This window comes from Ceratotherium simum, chromosome 5 (assembly GCF_057802395.1).
Source record: "Ceratotherium simum simum isolate JZ-2026a chromosome 5, ASM5780239v1, whole genome shotgun sequence".
Taxonomy (NCBI): Eukaryota; Metazoa; Chordata; class Mammalia; order Perissodactyla; family Rhinocerotidae; genus Ceratotherium; species Ceratotherium simum.
In genome coordinates, this window is record NC_141904.1 from 18,015,946 (window position 1) to 18,037,580 (window position 21,635).

The window sequence follows — 21,635 nt, forward strand, 5'->3', positions numbered from 1 at the left end:
GGGACCAGGGGGTGGAGAGACACCATGGCCGTCCTGCAACCTGAGTCTAAGGGATAAGACCTCCAGCTCTGCTCTTAGAGGAGCCTGGTGGGCAGTTGGTTCAGGCTAAGGCCTGGGGTGCCCTTCCAGGCCCTTTCAGAGCCTGGGCCTCTGGGCCCCGCCTGCACCCTTCACAAGGAGCCCCAAAACGCCTGCTAGCCCTTGGGGAGCCTTGCCGATAACCCGAAATACAGATCTGGGCAGGGCGGCCGGGGGGTGTAGTGCAAACTCTGCAGTGCAAGCAGACTCCCACAATAACAGGGCTCTGCCAGCCCCGAGGGTCTCTGCCAGCAACGCCAGCCTGGGGGGACCTCCACCTGCCCTGGGAGCGGTTTTTGTGCTTGTCCCTATCCCGTCTTGCTTCCTCCCTTTCTCTGACAAGAGAGCCCCCGGGGGCCCCACCTGCTGTGGGGCAGTTCAGAGTCCCCTGCTTGCTCAGGCCGGAGAAGCCTCAGCTGCCCTGCTGGCCCTCAGCAGCACCTCAGGCTGGCGTTGCCATGGCAACAGCGGAAAGGCTGGCTCCAGCAAGGGCAGCAGAGAGGGAAGGATGGAGAGGCCGTGCGTGGCCACTGCAACACCCTCCCGGCACGCAGAGACAACTGGGGTGGTCCCTGCTGACCTCCTGGCTTCAGCTCTGCGGCCCCTGAGAGCCAGCACTGCCCAGGACTCTCCCCCCGCTGGTGCTCCAAATACCCCAAGGCTCAGCTATAGCCAGGGCCGGTCAGGGACCCTCACAGCCTCCTCTGCCTTCCTCTCACATTTGTGTATCCAAGAAATGTTCGTGGGGCACTTAAGAAGCACCAGGCACTGTGCTAGATGCTGGGCCTACAGAGGGAACCAAGGGGCCTGCCCCTGCATCCCAGAGCTTGGGGGACCAGCAGCCTCCCTCGCCCAGGCCTGCTGAAGTTCCAGGTTCCCAACACCCCTGAGCTCCTTCCCCCAAAAGTCCCCACTGCCACCCAGCATGGACCTGGCCCAGAGTGATGTTACAGCGGTGCCCATCCTCCACCAGGCAGGGGGCCCTGGAACAGGAAGGGAGCACCCCCACGGGGGGCTGAGCTGCTCTGGCCTGTGTCCAGTGCCCTCTGGCAGGCTCTGCCAGCCAGGCATTGCGCACCATGTCCCTCACGCCTGGGAAATGCACAGAGGCCCCAGAGGCGGAACTACTGTGAACCACGACAGGGAAACAAGGGGAGTTTTTACACCCTGAAAACAGTCTTTTCTCACACCTTTGATTTTACGGACTGAAAGAAATGTGCTGTGTTTCATCAAAATAATAAGTGCCTTCCGTGACTCATGTCATTCACTGGACCGGCTGCCACGGCTAGTCCTGCAGAGAACGACACGCATCTTTTCAAAAACAATATAATTAAGCCATACATTCTGGAGCGTGCAGAGGACGCCACCCAGCAAAAGAGGAGATGCGTGTCCCGAGAACCGGAGCATCCCCGCCCCTCCCTCATGTTTAACCAGGCACCCCTTTGTAAAGACAGCTGTAGGCAGAGCCAGAAAATCACCTGCATTTCTTTCCACTGAAGTAAAAATACATGAAATGAAATCCAATCTTCATGAATTTTTACACGCACGCTGCTCAGGGTAGAATTCCTGTGTTGCATTTTGAAGTCTTTTCTCCAAATCCCCATCTTTGTTTCCCGGTCGACGCGTCCCAGCGACTGGTGGAAGGGCACGGGCGCCCCCTGGTGTCCAACGTGCGGAGCTGCCCGCGCTGCACACCTCCGCGAGGCTGAATCTGTCACCGAGGTTTTTACGCAGAACTTGAAAAACGCAGCTGAGATGTTTATGTTATATTCAGTGGGTGCTTTCTTGTAGCTTCTCAGTGCTTCCTCGTGTGTACACGGAGCACGTGTTTGCCACGCGCAAGCTGCGAGGCCAGCCTGGCATGGTGAGAAGACAGGGAATGTAATAGGATTTGGGAGTGCTTTGCCCGGAAATCCCATCTTGAAACAGAAACAGTGGACACAGGACTAGATGGGACAGCTTTGACCACACTCATTACTATGCCAGTGAAAGACTGAAACTGATCAAACTCAGAGGGCTTTTCCTGGCTGGTCCTAGGGTGGCAACTCTCAGGCCACAGGCACAAGGGGGTGCGGAGGGTTTGGGAGGATGGGGGAGCACAGGGGCAGGTGGGCCACCACCACAGCAGCAATCGACTTCTTTTCAGCTGGTTTCAGAAGCGCTACGACCACCGCTGGACTCCGCTTTCAATCTGATTATGATCATTGTGATTATGATCATCCCCATCCTTTACAATGTCCCACCAGGACAAACTCCTCACACCCAGCGTGCTGAGTTTAAAAGAAAGTAAATAGATTAACTGAAGCATGAAGGATTTAGGCTAGACTTAAAGAACTATTTCCTGTTGTTAAGCAGAGGGACAAGTTGCCAAGAAGTTTGTGAAATCCTCTTCTCAAAGAACTTGAAAAGTAGAAGCGTTTTCCCAGCGGTCTGGGGTTTTACATGCCACGCTCCCTGGAAGCACTAGTTCTCTCCAAGCCAACTAATCCTTGAAATACGCTAGATGGTCCACAGCGGACACAGGGTGAATGGTGGTGCCCCGTCCTCTGCTACCAGCAAAGTGTTCTAAGGTGGTGTCCATCTGCATCCCACATCAGTTTCCCTGAGGTCTATGATTTCTTTTCATTTGGAGTAAGTAGTTGGAAACCTTAACAGGTGATTACTTTTTATAACATGTGCACTGAGTTGTGTGGGCCGGTGACTGTTGAGTATGCTTTCCCCACGTTGTTGCTGGTGTTGTTTTTCAATAAAATTTATATTCATTTTTATCCAACAATGTAATTATCGATCCATTCTTATCACTGCTCTCACAAGGGGGGAAAAAAACACTTTCATGTTCAAAGGAAGCCACAGAAAATAAAAAAAAATCAATGTCCCAGCCGTTTGAATGTGATGGTGAGATGCAAATAGCATGTCAGGCAAATAGCTTTTTCACATTAAAGAAAACATAATTAGGTTAGCTCTGGCTCCTCTCTGGCTCACATGCCTTTGAAGAACATGAAGGCAGTGTTTCTTTTATTGAATCTTGTTTAACTTGAAAATTTTAAAGTCAATCCTAATTTCTGTTTTTAGTGGGAGAGGAAAAAAATGTACCACAAATGCCCATCACTGTACTTTTTTGGTGTTTTGAATATATATAAATATCTATTTCTTGATATTCATATACATACAGATACTTGCCAGCAGGTTACCCAAACAGATTATTCATAAATTAGACACTTAGGGAAATATAGAAAATGAAAATCTAGATACCTCTGAGAAGCTGCCGTCACCATGGAGACCATTCTGGTAGCTGTAATGTGAAGGACAAAAAACTTGTGCTCCCAAATCTGGCCTCGTCGTGTCCCTCACTGCCAGATCCACAAACACGAGCCCCTGCACGCTTCTTACGAAGAGGTACGTGGGTGGACCACATCGTTAACAGCGTATTGAGGGGATGTCAGAAGAAACAGTCTCCTGCATAATAGAAGGAGGGACTCTTGAATTATTAGAACAGTCTGAAAATGCCAACCCCGAGGCTGGAATGGGTGACCTCTACTGTCCCTTCCAGTCCGGAGCATTTGTGATGCTGTGCCTCCGTGAACAGATGCCAGTGGGCGGTAGACCTGGGATTGTCAGTTGCAGCACATCTGAAGGGCCCTGCTGTGTTAAGAGCCTGCCCTGCAGCCCCCAGCAGGCTACGCTGCTGGCTCCTCTCTTGCCTGAGGCCAAGGGGCTGGAGAAAACCCAGCAGAGGGACCAAAGGGGAATCCACAGCCCCTGACAGGATGTTGCTTCTCTCTGACTTTGCAAGCAGAACTAAAGAAAACAAAGTCAGGCAGCACCTGGGATGCTCGCTCTTGTGTGTCCTGCAGGCCTCCCTGAGTCATAAGATACTGAAGCAAAGTCACTTTTCTCCCCTCAGTTACCTCCAACTCCTCCTGGGCCCCCAGTATAGTAAATGCATACCCATCCCACAGGTACCTAAGTCAGACTCATGGTGGCCACTAGTGCCTCCTTCATCCCCCTCAGTGATGAAATCTGGTCCGCTCTGGCTGTGTCTCATATCTGACCCACTCTCCCAATTCCACGTTCACTCCACCCCCAAGGCCTTTGCTGTAATTCCGGCCTTCATCATCTCCCAGCTCCACTGTTGTGATTGCTTCCTGTGATGACATGAACCCCCACCAGCCTCATGACTGTTCACGTTTCTTCTTACATGAACACAGGACTACCGGCTTGTGTTAAGACAAGGTTTCCACGAAAGCCTTCTAGAAGAAGTTCGCCATCTCCAAAGAAGGCATGATTTGTGTCAGGCGCTGATGGAAAAGACAGGTCTTCAAACAAAAACTGATCTTAATAGGGAGGCAGGAAGAAGCCCAGGGTCTCCTCCTTTCTCTGGACTCGGAAGAGGCGAGGTCTCGAGGTCTTCACTCTAGGTGAGAGTGTGTAGAATGGCTCTTAGCACCACAGCCAGATGGGACCTGTGACGGGGGGGTGGTGGAGCCCTGAAGGTGAGCGAGCTACACCTCATGAGTCAGGTTATCCACAGAGAAGAGCGGCCGCCCTGCCGGTGAGGGTGTTGGCGGTGGCAGAGGGTGCTCAGGGACTCCTCGGCCGTGAGCAGTTTTATGGAATCGCCTTCCCTCTATCTAATTGCGATTCCCACCCCAGATTTCCACCCCCCAGGACCCTGTTGGAAGGCACCTTCCCTCTATCTAATTGTGATTCCCACCCCCCAGGATCCTGTTGGAAGGAGAGTCTATACCTAAGCCGGGTGCTTCTGTTTAGGAGCACACCAGTCTCCCTAAAGGCATCCGCCATTCCCACCCGCCCCCACCCAAACAGATCTGACAAATAAACCTCTCTCAGGAAGGCTCCTAATCCCCGGGAGAACCTGTTCTCTTAGGAAAGAGCTGCAAAACGGCCAGTCTTTGGTTATTTAAGACCAAAATGCATAAACATGTTCCACCTGGGCAAAGCCTGAGTGTGTAGGAGCATCTCCAGGAGAACTGATAGTTTAGAAAACAGTGCTCAGGTGAGCACTCAGAGCTCGTGGCTTCTTTGAGCATGGTCGTCCTCAAGGCTGATCCTCTACAGAGAAGCGCCTGCAGGATGAGGGGTAAAAACGACCAAGACCCTGAGGTTCCTGGTGTATCCAGTGGCAAAGTTGAGTCATGAGGGTTCCAGAATGAGAAGAAAACCTGGACAGGGCCTGCAAAGTGTTTTCATGTCTTACCTTAAACCAGCTCCCCGTGTGTTTGGTCATTGCTGCCCAGGGCACTGGGTTAAGAAGGATTCTGAGGTCACATCGAGCTCCACAGGAAAGCATGTTGTGATTAGCTAGTGATCCACAGACACTTGATCGAAGGGTGAGATATGCATGTATTTGCCGATTCTGACTTAAAGGCAGCCAAATCAGGCTAAGGCCAAAATAACCAAGGAGGTCATTCAGACCAGTACATGAGCACTGGCTTCCCAGAAACCTAGCCCACTGACTGACAACCAGTCAACTAGCAAACCATGGGTCCAGGGATGCGCCGGAGGCCTCCTGACCACCTCTGGTCTCCAGGAGGATGCGCCCCACATACCCACTTGGAGCACACAAATGCATGCCAGCACGTTGCCCCCGGAGGAAGGATCCCAAGCTGAACTAGGTTGCCGTTTCGTCTCCATGATTAAACAACACCGTGCGTTTAGAATAAGTGATCAGTTAATTTTTGAAGCGAACATCAATTTGTCATTTCGAAAATGAATTAATCGATCGCTGGATTTATGTCCCTGGCTGTTGACCAAAAAGACCGTTGAGTTACAACATCCTAAGTAGTCATTTCCTTCTTTTTCCCAACTAACTATAAAAGGACATGCCGGGCAGCGAGCTCCTTGGCCCCTGTGGGAATGTGTGTTTACAGGAAGACAGAAATCGCCACCTGCCCGGGAGTGCTCGTGGTGTTTGCCACCAGGAAGCAATCAGGGCAACCCATGGATCGTCGGAGGAGTGCCCTTCCTCTCGGGGGACCCACCGCCCCCAGCTTGTGCTGAGATTGCTTTGTGTCCATGGGGGACGGCTGACTGCCTCCGTGACACAAGGAATCAGCCATCATTTCCCCCCCCGGCTGTGCAGGGACCAAGGCAGTGATGCCTCCTCCAGGGCGGCGGGGAGCACTGTGGAGAGGCGTGGCATGAGGGCAGAGGGACAGCCACACTGGGAGTGGCCAGGAACAATCGGGCTGCATGATGAAGGAAGCGCATGTGTTAGGAGTGGCATGTGGCAGCCCCATGTGCACAAAGCATGAAGATGAGGGAAAAGGAGGAAAGCTTCATTTACAAGGAAATGACTGTGGGATGACAAATTTCCCCGTGCTCACTTTGCTACTCTGTACCTGTGTTTGTATGTGTGTGAACACCAACGGGATCTGAAAATTAAATTTTATTATCGTCTAAAAAATTAAATATAGCCAAGATGCCAGAGGCACTTGGAGGCTGTCTCCTCCCCCCATTCTTTTGTGATGGTCCTGCCCTTGGGACTGGGGCCAGCGTGGGCAACATGAACCCGCTGGCAGCCATTTCGTCAGCATCGGATCCCCTTCCCCATCTCCCAGGAGAAGCGCGGCGGAGAGAACACATTCACCTGACGGGAGGGAAATCCACTCTGTCAGTAAAAGCATCGCTTGACATTTTTAAAGCACAACAAGATGTCCATTTTAAAATGTCCATTTTAAAAAGAAGCCAATGGGCTTCTCTCTGGAAAGACGCTCTCATGGCCGCTGGTCCCTGTCTGAGGGCTGTCTTGTGCAGTCAGGGGCCACTAGTGTATGACTGAAGCCTCAGTTTCCCTCTATAAACGCTGATTTGACCTGGAGACCCTGCCTTGCAGAGCCCGGGCTGTCGTGAGGCTGGGGGAGCCCCGGGGCTCAGACCTGTGGGACAACAGCGGGCGGGTATAAACCCTGAGTCAGCCTCCTGGATCCAACCCCAGCTCTGCCACCTCCCGCTGCCTTTGGCAAGTTACTGAACCTCCTGTCTTAGCTTCCTCAGCAGTAAAATGGGGATAATCATAGCACCTTCCATGCGAGTTTCTTACGGGGCTTGAATGAGCGAACATGAGACTGTGAACACAACAGTCCTGGCACAGAGTACGTGCTCGGTGAAGTCAGCTCTCATCACCGCCACACTCTGGTTGTCACCAGCATTATGAGGAGGATATTGACATGGCATGTGTTGTTCCCTGAAGAATCCAAAGGTCACAGGCCCATCATGAAATCATAGCCGTCACTGATTCCAGCCTCTAAAAGAAGTCCTGTCTCCAATACTTGGCCACCCGGCCTCCCCTAGAATCCCTCCAGAGACCAGGAGCCCACCAATCAACGAGGCAGTATTCCGTTATTGGACACCTCTGTTAAAAGGCCCTCCCTATGCAGAACTGCCTTACATTAGAGCAGTTGAGCCCGTCCGCCCACTGGCCCATGAACTTCTCTGCTATATTCCAGGACCAGCATATGGCAGGAGCCCTGAGCCACCAGCACAAAACCCAGCTCTAGTCGGGGGTTCTGGGAGCTGGGAAACAGTGGCAATATATCTAGAGAGGGAAGGGGAGCCCAAAAGAAGGGAAAAAAGGGGGAAAGCTTCCACTCAAGAGAGGCTGCAAACCAGCATCTGACACCACGTGAAGAAAAGTCACGGTTAAAAACAACGCAATCCACATACTGAGTGGTGAGACGACCCTGAGCCCTTACCCCACTCAACGACCCAAATCTGGCTGCCTGGCTTATATCCTGCAAGCAATGGCTGAGTATTCTTTTCAGAAAACTGACCAACCCAAGAAAAAAGACCCACAGTATTACCTGTGGGCAGCACTCCAGTGAAGGGACCAGGGCCCCACAGGACCAGCTCTGGCTCCCGACGTCATTTGTGATTTGAAAACATGTCCACAAATTCTTTGGTGCTCCTCCCTTCATAAAACCCATCCCCTTAAGTGGGAGCTATACTTAGTGACTCTCTTCGAACAGATTGAAGAACAGTGTGTGATGTTCAAGAATAGGACATACAAGGCACTACCCCTTCCTCCTCGTCCTTTCTCAGGTCACTTGCTCCAGGGAGAGTGAGCCACCTTGGAGTACAGACCCTCAAGCGGCCCTCTGGAGAGGGCCACATGGTAGGGAACTAAGGCCTCCTGCCAAAAGCCATGTGAGCAGCCGTCTTGGAAGCTGATCCTTCTGCAGACACTGCAGCACTGGCCAACTTCTTGATGGGAACCTGTGAGGCACCCTGAGCCGGAACCACCCACTTCCTCTACTCCTGAATTCCTGCCCCACAGAAACCATGAGATGACAAAAATTTGTTAATTGAAGCTGCTATGTTTAACAGTAATTTGTTACCCAGCAATAGGTGACTAATACAGCATTTTGGTATTTCAATCTTTAAAATGAAAGTCCCTCCAAAGATCCCCAGACTTGAAGAGAATGTCGACTAACAGGAGTTCCAGGAAGAGAATAACTATATTAGCAAACACTTAGCACAGTGCCGAGTTTGTGCCAGGAACTGCTGAGGATTAAATTATTAAACACATCATTCAAGAGCATCTCCCAGGTTTGCAGGACATACGATGCGTGAAAACAGACCCATTCTAAGGCTCATGATTGTGAATTAAAGAACACTGGGGACAAACAGGTCCTCCAGATAAGACATAAAACAGGTCAAGTGACCTGCAGAGGGCCAGGAATCAGAATGGCTTCGCACTTCACAACAACACTGGACATGAGAAGACAGCGGAACGACGCCTTCAATGTTCTGTGGGAAAACGACTTCCAACCTGGAGTTCTATACTCCATCAAAATCTCTCAAGGGTGAGAGCAGAATAAAAATATTTGCAGACATTCAAGGTCTCAAAGAAAATCTGCCTCCCGTGAGCCATTTCTCTGACGGAGTGCTCAACCCAACAAGGGACATAAACCAAGAATGAGGTGCACTTGGGACCAGGAAGCTCCTACACAAAGGAGGGACAAAGGGAAATAGTAACAGGATGTGTCTGGAGAGTGGCTGTGTAGCAAGCAGGAGGAACAGTCTAGAAAGGAGTGGGGCAGACTGGTCCAGGAGGCATGTCACAGGAAAAAATAAAATGAGACCAATAAGTTGGTGATCTGATGCAGTTGACTTTATCGAGGGAATTTTCTAGTGACAATGAGGAGTTCGGGGGTCTTCTTTGGTGAAAAGTACGCAGAAAACAAAGCAAATGCTAACTCTATGGAGGAAAATTGTACCAAAAAAGTCAATTTAATCGTGGTATACTATATATCTGTTACCGAGCCCTAAGAGACTGGTGACCAGCAAGTGGGTCCTTTTGCCCGGAGCCACTAGCTACGATAGAATGAGACAGGGTTTGGAATGGCAGAGCAGAAACGTCATTCATTGATCAATGAACAGAGGAAGCAGAGCTCGTGCTCTAAAACACCTTCCCCCCGAAGGGAAAGTGAACAGGGGTCTTATGGGAAGTGTGGGGGAGGGGTCTCCATGTCATCGCTCAGGTCAGGGGCATTTGGGGCGTGCACAGATCTCTTCTTGCACAGGGCACCTTTTGCATGCATTTCCTTTTGCATGTGGCACCCCATCGCCATCTTGGACTTTTCTGGTTTGGACCCACTCTGTCATTTGGCCATCTGGCATTGTTCTGCCTTGGTTCCTATAAGCAAGCACGACTTAAAAACAAAGCATTAGACATGGAAAATATTTTTGGTACTTCCCTGGGTGACATATAGATATTTACATGGTTTCAGTAATATAAATGTTGAATATTGATGTGTTAGATGCTGTTTTTGGACATCTGATGCCATTCCAACCCCATTCTCGATTTCCCGTCTCTCACTTTAGAGGACGAGGGAGCAAATTCTTACTTTCTCTCAGTAAAGTTTAGTTGATTTTTGTAGAGCCTTGCATATCTTTTATTAAATATATTTCTAGGTATTTACAGGTATATTTTTCATGATGTGGTAAATGGTGTCAATTTTTAAGTTCATTTTCTAATTGTTTGCTTTTAGTGTATAGAAACACAATTATAATACATGAAATCATGCTATGTGTTCTTTGTGGACGCGTACAAATACAAAAATATGGTTGTGAAGTGCTAACACCATCACCACGATAGCACTTGCTTCTGGAGATAGAAGAAGGGCGCGGAATTAGAAAGGGCTACAAACCAATTTTTGGCAATCTTTTATACATGTAAGTTTTGAAGCATATACGATGAAATGTCGGCAATTGTTAAATCCAGGGGGAAACATATCATCTATGCCACCATTTTAAAAAAAGAATCTTTGCCTAGCCCAGGGTCACAAAAGTTTTGTCCTGTTTTTTTCTAGAAATTTTATGGTTTCAGCTCTTAATAGAAGTCAATCTATTGCAAAATGAGCCCCATTCTCCTTGGAGGATGGAACGAACAGTACATGGCGGGTGGCCAGCGTCTGCGGCATCGGTGTCCCTTGGAGCCTGCAGACAAGGGAAGATGGCCTCTCCTTCCGCTGCCCTCCACACCCGCTCTCCTGGGGGCCTTGCCTGTGGTAATGGACCCTGGCCCCAGGTCATTATCACCCCAACACTGATGTGGGCAGAGGTTGCAAACTTTGTTCAGCCTGCATGGTGTTAAAAAAAGTTAATTGTTGCCAACATTTAAAAATCAGGAAAATTGCATTAAAATCTGACTGGCCAGCTTTTCTCGAGAAGCCTGTGAACACTTCCACAGGGAACGGAGTTGCAGCACCCCCCTTGGATGGGCTGGCCGTCCAGGTGGCTCTTACTGGGCCCTCTGATTGTCTCCCAAATCATGAGGACAGCTGCCTGACCCTGAGTGGATCTTTCCCACAGCCCCCCTCTTCAGTGACTGATATTACCTGAGAGGCCCCATCTACAGCTCTCGATTCTCTTCTCTATTCAGCATCTCACCTGGCCTGGAGACAGCCCGGAGGGGCAGCATCAGAGTCCACAATCTGCATATGAAGAAATTGCCCATGGGCGTACAGCTGCTAAGTGCAAGCTGGCTTTGAGGCTTTCTCTGCTCTCAGACTCACTTCACTGGGCCCACCGCCCTGGGCACAGGGCTCTCTTGCAGCATTGGGGATGTAAATTGCTGAGGGCGCAAGTGTGTTACTGGGCCTGCCAGGCACACTTGTCAGAAGTGCTGGGAGCAGGAAGGGAGCTGGGTCTGTGTCACCAGTGCTGGCATCCTCAGAGAACAGCAGGAGCTCAGTCTTCTAAGATGAGGGGTTTGCTTGATTAAATGTTTGATGAATGAATAAATGGATGAACTATCATCTGACTAGCCCACATGTTTAACCATTAATCAAAATAGATTTTAACTGCAGAAATATTTTAGCTGAGGCATAAAGGAAGAGGAGGAAGGGCTGGCTTACAACACACCAGAACCCACGTCAGGCCCTCGCCACCGAGATCCTCTCGTCTCATGGCTGAACGTATAAGAGAGGACTTCCCACGAAAGCAGAGACAACAATATTTGCACACTCCTCTGGCGTACACGGGAGAGGATTTAAGGGTGTCTATATGGGACAAAATTCATTACATTTTCTCTACAATATGTAACTATTATGATAAAAATAAAATGTATTAGGAAAGACATTGAATTTATATAAAACTTACAATATGATCTTTTCAAAAAATTTTAATGAAAACCCTGAGCTTTCTTCTGTGATCTTAACTTTTTATACCAGGATTTATGCTTGAAATTGTTACACACAATTCCTGGTCAAGATGTTTTTAATTAACAACGTCTTTAAATTCTTCATAGTTCCCTTTGATGAGAAACTTTGCAAAGTAGTGATAATTTTCTTTACAGCATTAATTTGGAAATTGTAATTTTAACTTAATTTAAATTAACCTTAAATACAAATTGTATTTAAAAACTAGTTGCAATTCCTCTTCTTTCACTGACAAATTTATTGTTGAAGTTTCTAGTATTATTATGGGTAGATTTTGAATCCAACCAAACACTTTTAGATCTATTGTTAACAAATAACTCAAAACACTAATTTGGAGAACTCTGTTTCTGATTGAGCAGTCGCCCTGTAGCTGGCTTGGGGTGAGATGTGGCAGGGTACACCGGCAGACAGCTACAATTATCTATCCCTGGATAACGTTTTTTGCCTTGTTGATAGTATTTAATTTTAGGCCAAGGTCCAAAATACATGTCTTGAGATTCCAGAAAGATTCAGAGACTATTGGATTGTGTTGTCAAGACAGACATCTGGGGCTGCTGTCTAGAGTTGCACCCATACGAACACTTGGCCTCCCTGAACCAAGCAACCCCCACCTGTCCCTTGCCCCACAGTCCCTAGGTGGCTGCACTTGGGCTGCAAAATGCTCCCCGGGTGCACAGAGCACCAGCTCCTCCAGGATGCCATGGGCCCCTTGTCCACAGCGGACAGCAGCACCCTCTGCAGCTCTGTCGAAGGAGACGTCTGAGTGGTCCAGCTTCTCCTCGGTCACATGTAGCAAACCCAAGATGCCACATGTCACTCATTGGGCTTGTCACCTATAGGGACTGTGGGCTGCTTGGCCAAATCTGGATTTCCTCAGAGGAGCCCCAGGCTAGAAGCACTGACCATCCCAGGCTTGCCCTGCCTGCCCCAAATGCTGAGGGCTTCCAAGACCCCAGGGTCCCCCAGTAACCCAGGTGGAATGCTCTGACCTGTCAAGTGCACAACACTAGTTCTCCAAGATGCCCAAAGGTATGCCATGAATAAAAAAATGTTCCCCTTGTATAAGTCGGTGACACTAAACACAAATACTGCCTCCTCACCAATGAGTCTTCACAGAGAACCAGACTCACCAGGTACGAGGAAAAGCACGAGAAAACTCTAACCCTCTAAATTCTTAACTGGAGTCCACAGACCCCTACCAAGGAGTCCAAGGATAGAATTTAGGGCTCCGTGAACTTGGATAGGGAAACTGATATCCTTATTCTCAATACTGACTGAAATATAGCTTTTATTCCGTTAGGAATAGAGGTTATAAACCACAGCGGTGCCAGCAGTACCTGGGGCTCTATTCCAATAGAGACCACAGATATTTTCGTATCTCATTACAGTCGTTGCAGGCATCTCAAAACATTGTCTTCATGCACCACTGCTTCAACAACATAGTAGGCGACAGACCTGCCACTCGGTCTCATTATGTAATGAGTTAATAAGGAAGCATATATAATACCATAACACAAATTTGGCTTTTCTTAGGTTTTGGTAACTGAATGTCAATATAATTGGCTTTCGTTTTAACATGATATAATCTATTTTATGCACGTAGTCATTATTCTGGGGGGTCCCTACTCTTCACCACTCTGCTATAGAAGTCCCTGGTACACGAAAGGTTCAGAACCTCCAAGTGTCTAAGGCACCAGCTCCCAGTGAATTGGGGAAGCAATAAGGGAGGCCATCAGGGAGAGGAGTGGAGGGATCCTGGCCAGCGGGAGGAAGAGAGGCAGCTCTCCCAATTCCATCCTGGCCCTAGGGAATACGATATGCAGCGATTTCCATTCTGCTTTCACATATTTCTAAGGAACACTAAGTGACACTGAAAAATTTCAGCTCTCTGGAAAACAGCTTGAGAAATGTGGATTTAAGGAATAACTTAGGCTGGGAAGATACTGGAACTGCTTGTTGTTGTTAAAAAATATGTTAGTGAACTTTTTTGGAGCAAAATAAAGAGATCAGGTGATGTCTTCTTAGTCTACAAATGGTAGCTTACACAGTGGGTAGCAGGTTGAATATATCAGCAATTTAGAACCTTGCCCATCCTTCGCTCATTGTCCAGCACTTATTAATATGAACAGGCTGCTGCTAGGGTTCCATGCTGGCCTGAGGGGCTTGTCAGCCAGGAAAGGGATAAATGGGGAAGCCACTGGGCTCCTGCCCCTGCCACCGCTCTGTTGGGTGACACGGGGACCTGCACATTTGGACTACAGGCTCCTGCTGGGAGCGAGGGCTATGCTCAACCATGGCTGAAGGGACTAACTGGTACAAAACACTTCTTGCCTTGTTTGTGGCATTTAATTTTAGGCTGAGGATCCGAAATATATGTCCTCAATTGCAGAAAGATTCAGGGACTGGTGAGTTGTTTTAGTTTATGCCGTACATCAGGGGCAAGACAAATCCAAGAGGTGGCCCACTGAGTGGCCCCCATTGCTTCCCCAAGCCAGTGCCACGGGACTCAGGACAGCTCTGGGAACTGACAATGCAGGCGTCCACACTGGATGCCTCCCAAAGGAGTGGCCGTTCCATAAAGGCACTGGGCAAACCAGTGTCGAGCAGTGTCTCAGCTGATCTGTTTTCCCTAGCTGAAGAAGTGAAGCAGGTTTATGTAATGTACCTGGCTTTTCCTTCTGTTTCGCCCAGGCATGCTTGTGGAGATATTGGGGGACTTACCAAGCAGTCTTAGGGTACAAGTCCCATATTCCCACATTTCCCTATCAGTGGTCTGTAACCATCACTATAATGCTCTGTAAACAGTGCTCCTCAACCCTGAGGTTAGTGCCAAGCATTCCTGCAGCCCCCCAATACAATATACTTAGCCAACCAACTCTGCCTGGCTGATTAGTATGGACTTTGCTGCCAGAGCCCTCAGTAATCCTGGAAACTGCTTCCCTCGAGGGCAGGACAAGACCGTGCTCCACTGGAGGGAGAACAGGAACCCTGCAGTGTGCCTGACTGCCCACAAAGCCCTTCCCCACGTCTTCTTGGTACAGAACAACCCCACCCATGAGCAATTATTCAGAGCTTGATCACCCACTCTCCAAAGAGGGGTACCACTCGTACTCCTGATTGTGCGCTGAGAGTGGAAAATATGAAACTTTACAATAGCATGTGCTGTGATGTTTTCTGAATATAAACTTGAATTTTTTTAGGCGTTGCTATGCATCAGAGGCTTTTTTTGGTAACAGCTTTATTAAGATATAATTCACATACCATATAATTCACCCATTTAAATTATACAATTCAACGATTTTTAGTTGTGTTATTTTCAGAGTTGTGCCCATCACCACAGTCAATTTTAAAACATTTTCATCAACGCAAAAAGAAACCCCGTAGCCTTTAGTCTTCACTCTCCAATCCGCCCGTACCCTCCAGCCCTAGGCAGCCACCCACCTCCTTCCCATCTGCACAGATTTGCCTATCGTGGACATTTCATATAAATGGAACCATACGTATGTAGTCTTTTGTGACTGGCTTCCTTCCCTTAGCATCATGTTTTCGAGGTTCATCCGTGTTGTAGCATCAGTATTTCATTCCTTTTTATTCCCAGATAATATTCCATTGTATGGATAGACCACATTTTGTTCATCCATTCATTAGTTGATGGATATTTAGGTTGTTTCCACTTTGGGGCTATTATGAATAATGCTGCTATGAACATTCTCGTGCAACTTTTTGCATGGACATATGTTTTCATCGACTTTCGGTATATAGTTAGGAACAGTATTGCTGGGTAATATGGTAACTCTTAAGTTTAATTTTCTGAGGAAATGTCAAAATGTTTTCCAAAGTGACCACAACATTTTAAATTCCCATCAGCAATGTATGAGTGTTCCCATTTCTCCACATCTTCATCAACACTTATTGCCTACTTTTTTATTACAGTGGGTGTGAAGTGGTATCTCACGTGGTTTTGAGTTGCATTTCCCTGACGATTAATGATGTAGAGCATCTTTTCATGTGCTTATTAGCCGTTTGTATATCTTCTTTAGAGAAATGTCTATTCAGATCCTTAGCCCACTTTTAAATTGGGTTGTCTTTTTTTTATTATTGAAAATCTTGAATTTTTAATGACTATTCAACTGCACTTAAAACTCAGCCCCAATAGGAATTGATTGGGCTCCTCCAATTTTGTATCTCTCCCCAGGAAACAGAACACCATTCTGGGAGAATTCCAGTCCCTAAAGTTGTGGTTCTTTTATTTTTTTTGTGAAGAAGATCAGCCCTAAGCTAACATCTGCCAGTCCTCCTCTTTTCGCTGAGGAAGACTGGCCCTGGGCTAACATCTGTGCCCATCTTCCTCCACTTTATATGGGACGCCGCCACAGCATGGCTTGACAAGCGGTGCGTTGGTGTGCGCCTGGGATCCGAACCGGCAAACCCTGGGCCGCTGCAGCGGAGCGCGCGCACTTAACCGCTTGCGCCACCGGGCTGGCCCAAAGTTGTGGTTCTTAATCTTTTTGGTTCACAGATATCTTTGAGAGTCTGATGAAAACTATGGACCCTCTGCCACAGAAAACTATACATATGCATATTTATATATTTTGCATTTATTATTAGGGAGTTCCTGGACCTTCCACCATTCAAGCATTGCCTTGATCAGGTTCTTTCTTTTCATAAGAGGTGTATAAACTTACTTCTGATTGGATTGTCAAATCACTCAAACCTGGTCTTCATCGGCAACATAAAATTCCCAAATTCTAGGTTCCCACAGAGAAAAAAAGAGTGAACTATTTGAATTATCGAAATTGCATTGTAGTGAAACAGCTTGTATAGAAGATTGCTTTAAACGCCTGCAGTCCATCATTCCTCTACATTTTCCCTTGATCAAGCCAGGCCACGAGAGCTTTACACCACCATGTTTGGGACCACCTCAGAACTGGTTCTTCTGAATTGCACTTCAGCCTTATGCCATCAGCTGCACTGAAGGCCACTGTGAGGAAGCTGGACAGGTTCTCTCATTATTATCAGTTACCAAATGCTGTAGGACCTCTCCTTATGCTCGTACACCTAGCCAGACGCTCATACACACACTCAGGAAAAGATGTGCTTCTCTTGAAGCCACAGTCTGTTTTGATCTTGTGGGCACCATAAAGCTTTTAAGTAATGTTTTCTTCTCTGCTTTTGCCCTTAAGCAGCTCAGAGGTAATGCTGCTGCCTGCCTCTAGTGACCGGACTGGACGAGACGTTTGTTTGCGAATCAACATTTACTGCCTTCATTTTCCCTTTGCCCTGATTCCACTGTTTGTTTCTTTTTGATGCATTCTTGTATGCTATCTCAGAGCGCTTTTAGAACAAGTAAACAAATTTCTTTTCCTAACCTTGCCATGCTGTACTTGAGTGCCGTTCACAACAACTGTTTGTTTAACGTATGTTCTCAGTCACAGACACAGTTCTTTTTCTCACCTGTAACTTTTAGGTACTGGGCTCAAGGGTGTTTTGCAAACAGATAACCATCGCCTATCGTCTACCAGGTGTTATATGTCTGTGTATTAGAGGGAAGGTAGAATTTTTTGGAGTTACGTAGACCTAACAGAAACACAGTGTTGTATTTTGTCTAGTCAACAAGGTACTTTGATAGAGCTCACTAGGCTGGGCCCTGTTCTAAGTGCTTTACACATGTTAATTTAATCTTCACAAAAACCCTACCAGGTAGGTACAATTTTTATTTCCCCCACTTTACAGATGAGAAAACTAAGGGTTGGAGAGGTTAATGAACGTGCCCAAGGTCACACAGCTAGTAAGTGGCAGAGCTAGATTAGGAACAGGGTCATCTGCCTGCAGTCCACTCTCCACCCTTAGGCTCTGCTAGAAAGAGCCCGGGCTTTGGAACCCTGGGCAATCCACTTAAATCCTCCTTGTCACATGGGAACAATGACACCCACTGCTTCCTAGACTCGTTGAGATCAAATGAGGCTCCATGGAAAGAAAGGTAGTGCCCCACCCACAATGGGAACTCAGCTTCGTCCTCCTCAGCTAAAATCTGCACAGAAATCCAGACAAAACTTCACTGGGAATCCAGGCCAAGAGGAATAGATAACTCATCCAACAAGACGTTACCTGTAAACACCAACAGTAGACTACAGCCCCCTCATCTCTTCATCTCACCTGGGTACCCTGATCACTGATTTTCCAAAATGTGTATTAAGAAACTAACTCAAACTTCGGGGCCGGCCCAGTGGCGTAGCAGTTAAGTGCACGGGCTCCGCACTGGGGGCCCAGGATTTGCAGGTTCGGATCCTGGGCGCGCACCGATGCACCACCTATAAAGCCATGCTGCGGCAGCATCCCATATAAAATAGAGGAAGATGGGCATGGATGTTAGCCCAGGGCCAATCTTCCTCAGCAAAAAGAGGAGGGCTGGCGACAGATGTTAGCTCAGGGCTAATCTTCCTCACACACACACAAAAAACACTAACTCAAATTTAGTTATGACACATTTTAATATTTGGCATATCTTTTTTAAAAATGAAGCTGAGAGACTAAATTACTATAAAATGTTCTGACAATTTAGACAATCAGTTAACTACTTCAACTTTAAATAACAAAGCATAAATTTAAGGAAGTACATGGTACCTCATGACTCCTTAGGTACCTCCAGTGACTACAGAGCCCGTCACTGTTCCTCCCAGTCAACACATACTAAGGAAATTTCAGAAGAAGGGGCTGTACTCTACATATTTAAGTGGAAGCTTGGGACAGTCTGAAACTCAGAAGTCCCCTGAGACCAATCCACATGGGAATAGTATTTTCAGAGTCTGCAAAGCCCTTTCAGAAATACATTTTCAGTAAATCCCCTCAACCCCATGAGGTATTATCTCCATTTACAGGTAAGAACAATGAAGCTCTGAATGGGAGTGGCTTCCTTCATCCAGTGTTTGCTTAGTATCTGTCATGAGTTAGGCAGCATGCTGACTGAGGATCTAGGCAGGACCCAGTCCCTGCTTCTAAAGTTTTCAGTTTAGTGGGAGGGACAGAATTTGAAGAGGACAGCTCGGTGTAGTCAGTGCTTCCAGAGGGGCACAGACAGGGTGCTGCGAGAAACGAGGAGAAACCTCCCTGAGTCTGGTCAGGGGGTGTGGGAAAGCTTTGCCAAGCAAGATAATAGGGGCACGTGAAAGTGTGTGGGAAGAGGAGGCCGACCCAAGGGACACATGTGCAAAGGCACGACGGGAAAACCTGGTGCGTCTGAGAGAGGACATTTATCCACCACTTCAAGCTATGTGAGCACCTCCCAAGTGCTGGGCTCCTGCTGGGTGACGAGGACCCCACCACACACCAGACAGGCAAAGGCCTGGCCCTCAAGGAGCTTAATTCTAAAAGTAGAAACAGACAATGAAAACGTAAATCAAGTAACAAATGACTTCAGAGAGTGGTGAGTACTAGGAGGGAAATAACTCAGGACAGTGAGCTAGAGAAACAGGGAGAAGGTTTTGGAAGCAGCAGTCAGGGAAGGCTTTCTCCAGAGGGGACGTTTGAGTGTAGACCTGAGAGAGGAGAAAACACCAGTCACGGGTGAGGTGGGAGAAAGGGATTCCAGGTAAAGAGCAAGCGCAACGACCCTGACCAGTTAAAGCTGGTGGCAACTCAAGAAACCGAAGGGAGGCCCGCGTGGCTGGAGCACAATGAAAGAAAGAGGATGCAGTGGTGATGGAGACAGGCCCAGATTACAGAGGGCCTTGGAGGCTACGGTAAGCAATTCAGATTTATTCTGAGTGAAGAAGACTTTGAAGGGTTTTAATAAAGGGAAGTAGTGGTGACACTGTTTCATTTACATTTCTAAAGGATAACTCTGGAGGCACTGAGGAGAATGAATTATTGGGGTCAGGAGTAGGAGTAACACCAGTTAGGAGGCTACTTCCGGAATCTAGGTGAGAGTCGGCTTAGACTGGATCAGGGTGGCAACAGTGGAGACGGAGAGAAATGGTTGGGTCTGACATGGATTTTGGAGGCAGAACTGACAGGTCCTCCCAATGGCTTGGGTGTAGAGGTATGGGTAAGGAAGGAATTAAGGATAACTCCTAGCAACTGGCAAACATGATGCTGTCCTGACATGGAATCTTAGCAGGAGAATCAACAGTTCTCTCCCGGAAATGTTCAACATACAATGCTTATCAGACATTCAAGTGAAGATATTCCATAAGCAGTTAGGTATCTAAGACAGCAGCTCTGGGGAGAGGTGAAGATTAGTTTTGAATGTAGGGGTCACTGGCCTTTAGATGGGACTAAAAGCTTGAGAATCAAATGGAACATTCTAGGGAAGAGTATGTTGACTGAGAAAACCCACATCAAAGCCCTAGGGGAGGTCTTTAGAAGACGAAAAGCCAGAAAAGCAGAATGAGATGGAGTGCCAGTGAGATAGGTGGGAAACCAGGAAAGTCAGGTCATAGAAGCCAAGAGAGTTAGAGGGAGAGGCCAAGTGTGTGAAATGAAATGATGCTCAGGGACTAATTAGGTCAGTGGTGACCTCAGAAGCAAGAGAGCAGTTTTACAGGTGGGGATAGAAGTGGGGTGGGAGAGGGTTAAGAGAATGGGAGGTGAGGAAGTGGAAACCGTCACTGCAGACAAGTCTTGCCAGAAACGTTTGGGTGAAGGGGAGCAAATACATGGTGCAGTAGCTAGAGAGCATATGGACTTGAGGTTTTGTTTTGCTTTAAGGAAAGGAGAAATAACAGGGTGCCTGTATGCTGATAGGAAAGATCCATTGAGAGGGGAGAATCACGGGAGCCACATCCTTGACCTGGCAAGTACAGTCCACTTTACCTTCTTGTCTCCAGTTGCACATTCTAGCTCCTCTGCGGATCTATTTCCATACACTGGCATCCTTCAGGGCCCCAAGCCCTGCATTCTGCTCTTCTCTCTCTCTCTCCACACTCTTCTCAGGAGATCTCATCAGGTGGATCTTATCAACTCGCCATGGTTTCAAAGGCCTCCTGCACTCTGATCTCTCCCTTAAACCTCTCTCCAGAAATGCAGTTGCCAAACATCTCCATGGATGTTCCACAGGCACCACACACTAAAACCAGCCGCTGTCACCCCCTCTACCTCTCTCTTACACTTGCGTTTGAGTAAAAGAGGGCTTCAGGTCAAAGTTCTCTAGCCCCTTTATACACTTCCAGCCCGACTTTGCACAGTACCAGCCCAATTGGCTAGTAAGTAGCAAAACCAGTATATCAGTCCAGATCAGTTTGACTCAAATCCATACTTCTACTACGTATTTCCCTTATAGGAAGTTCCTATAGTTACTTTATTTTCATCATGTATCATAAAAATCTTTATTTTAATTAGTCTATAGTTTTTCACATTTAAGTCAGCAAAGGAAAGTATTATTTTATGATAATAGATATTAATATGAGAAAAAAAGTCTAGCAAAGTGGTTTATTCTTCCAAGTTATTGCTGGAAAAAGTCCTTCAAATAAACCAGTGCAGTGAAAATGCCTTAAAGAAGTAACAGCTTTTCAGATTTCTTCATAACGGCTTTAGTATGTCTCACCTGGGCGATTTTTATGCATTCCTGTTTTTAAAGAGGCACTACTTCAGATGACAGTAGCTCTGTGTTGTTTATTTTTATTTCCAAGTTTGTGATTCTGGAGAGGCTACTTTAGGGCTGTGAATTGTTTCACCGTCTTTTCACTCTCTCTTTTCAGTTCTTCAATGTGGGCATCCAGCCGCTCTAGAATATGATGGGACCTCAGTTCCTCCTCTTCCAAAAACCTTGTAGCTATTGACCCAAGGGGAGATACGGGCAAGGCACACTGGAAAAGAAACAAATTTTGACATACGTAAGTTGAATAGTATATTTGTAAGACACATTATTCATGATAC

General features: G+C 47.4%; 1 protein-coding gene across 8 annotated transcripts in view; it reads right to left on the bottom strand.

Moving 5' to 3' along the window:
* Window positions 1–14,986: 14,986 nt before the first annotated feature.
* CEP63 (centrosomal protein 63) overlaps window positions 14,987–21,635 on the bottom strand; it is a 58,867-nt gene continuing 52,218 nt past the window's right edge. For all 8 annotated transcript variants that reach the window (XM_087430538.1, XM_014789430.2, XM_014789425.2 and 5 more), the window contains one exon: window positions 14,987–21,565. In XM_087430538.1, coding sequence (XP_087286664.1) covers window positions 21,407–21,565 — 159 coding nt within the window. In that variant the 3' untranslated portion in view covers window positions 14,987–21,406. The remainder of the gene's footprint in view (window positions 21,566–21,635) is intronic.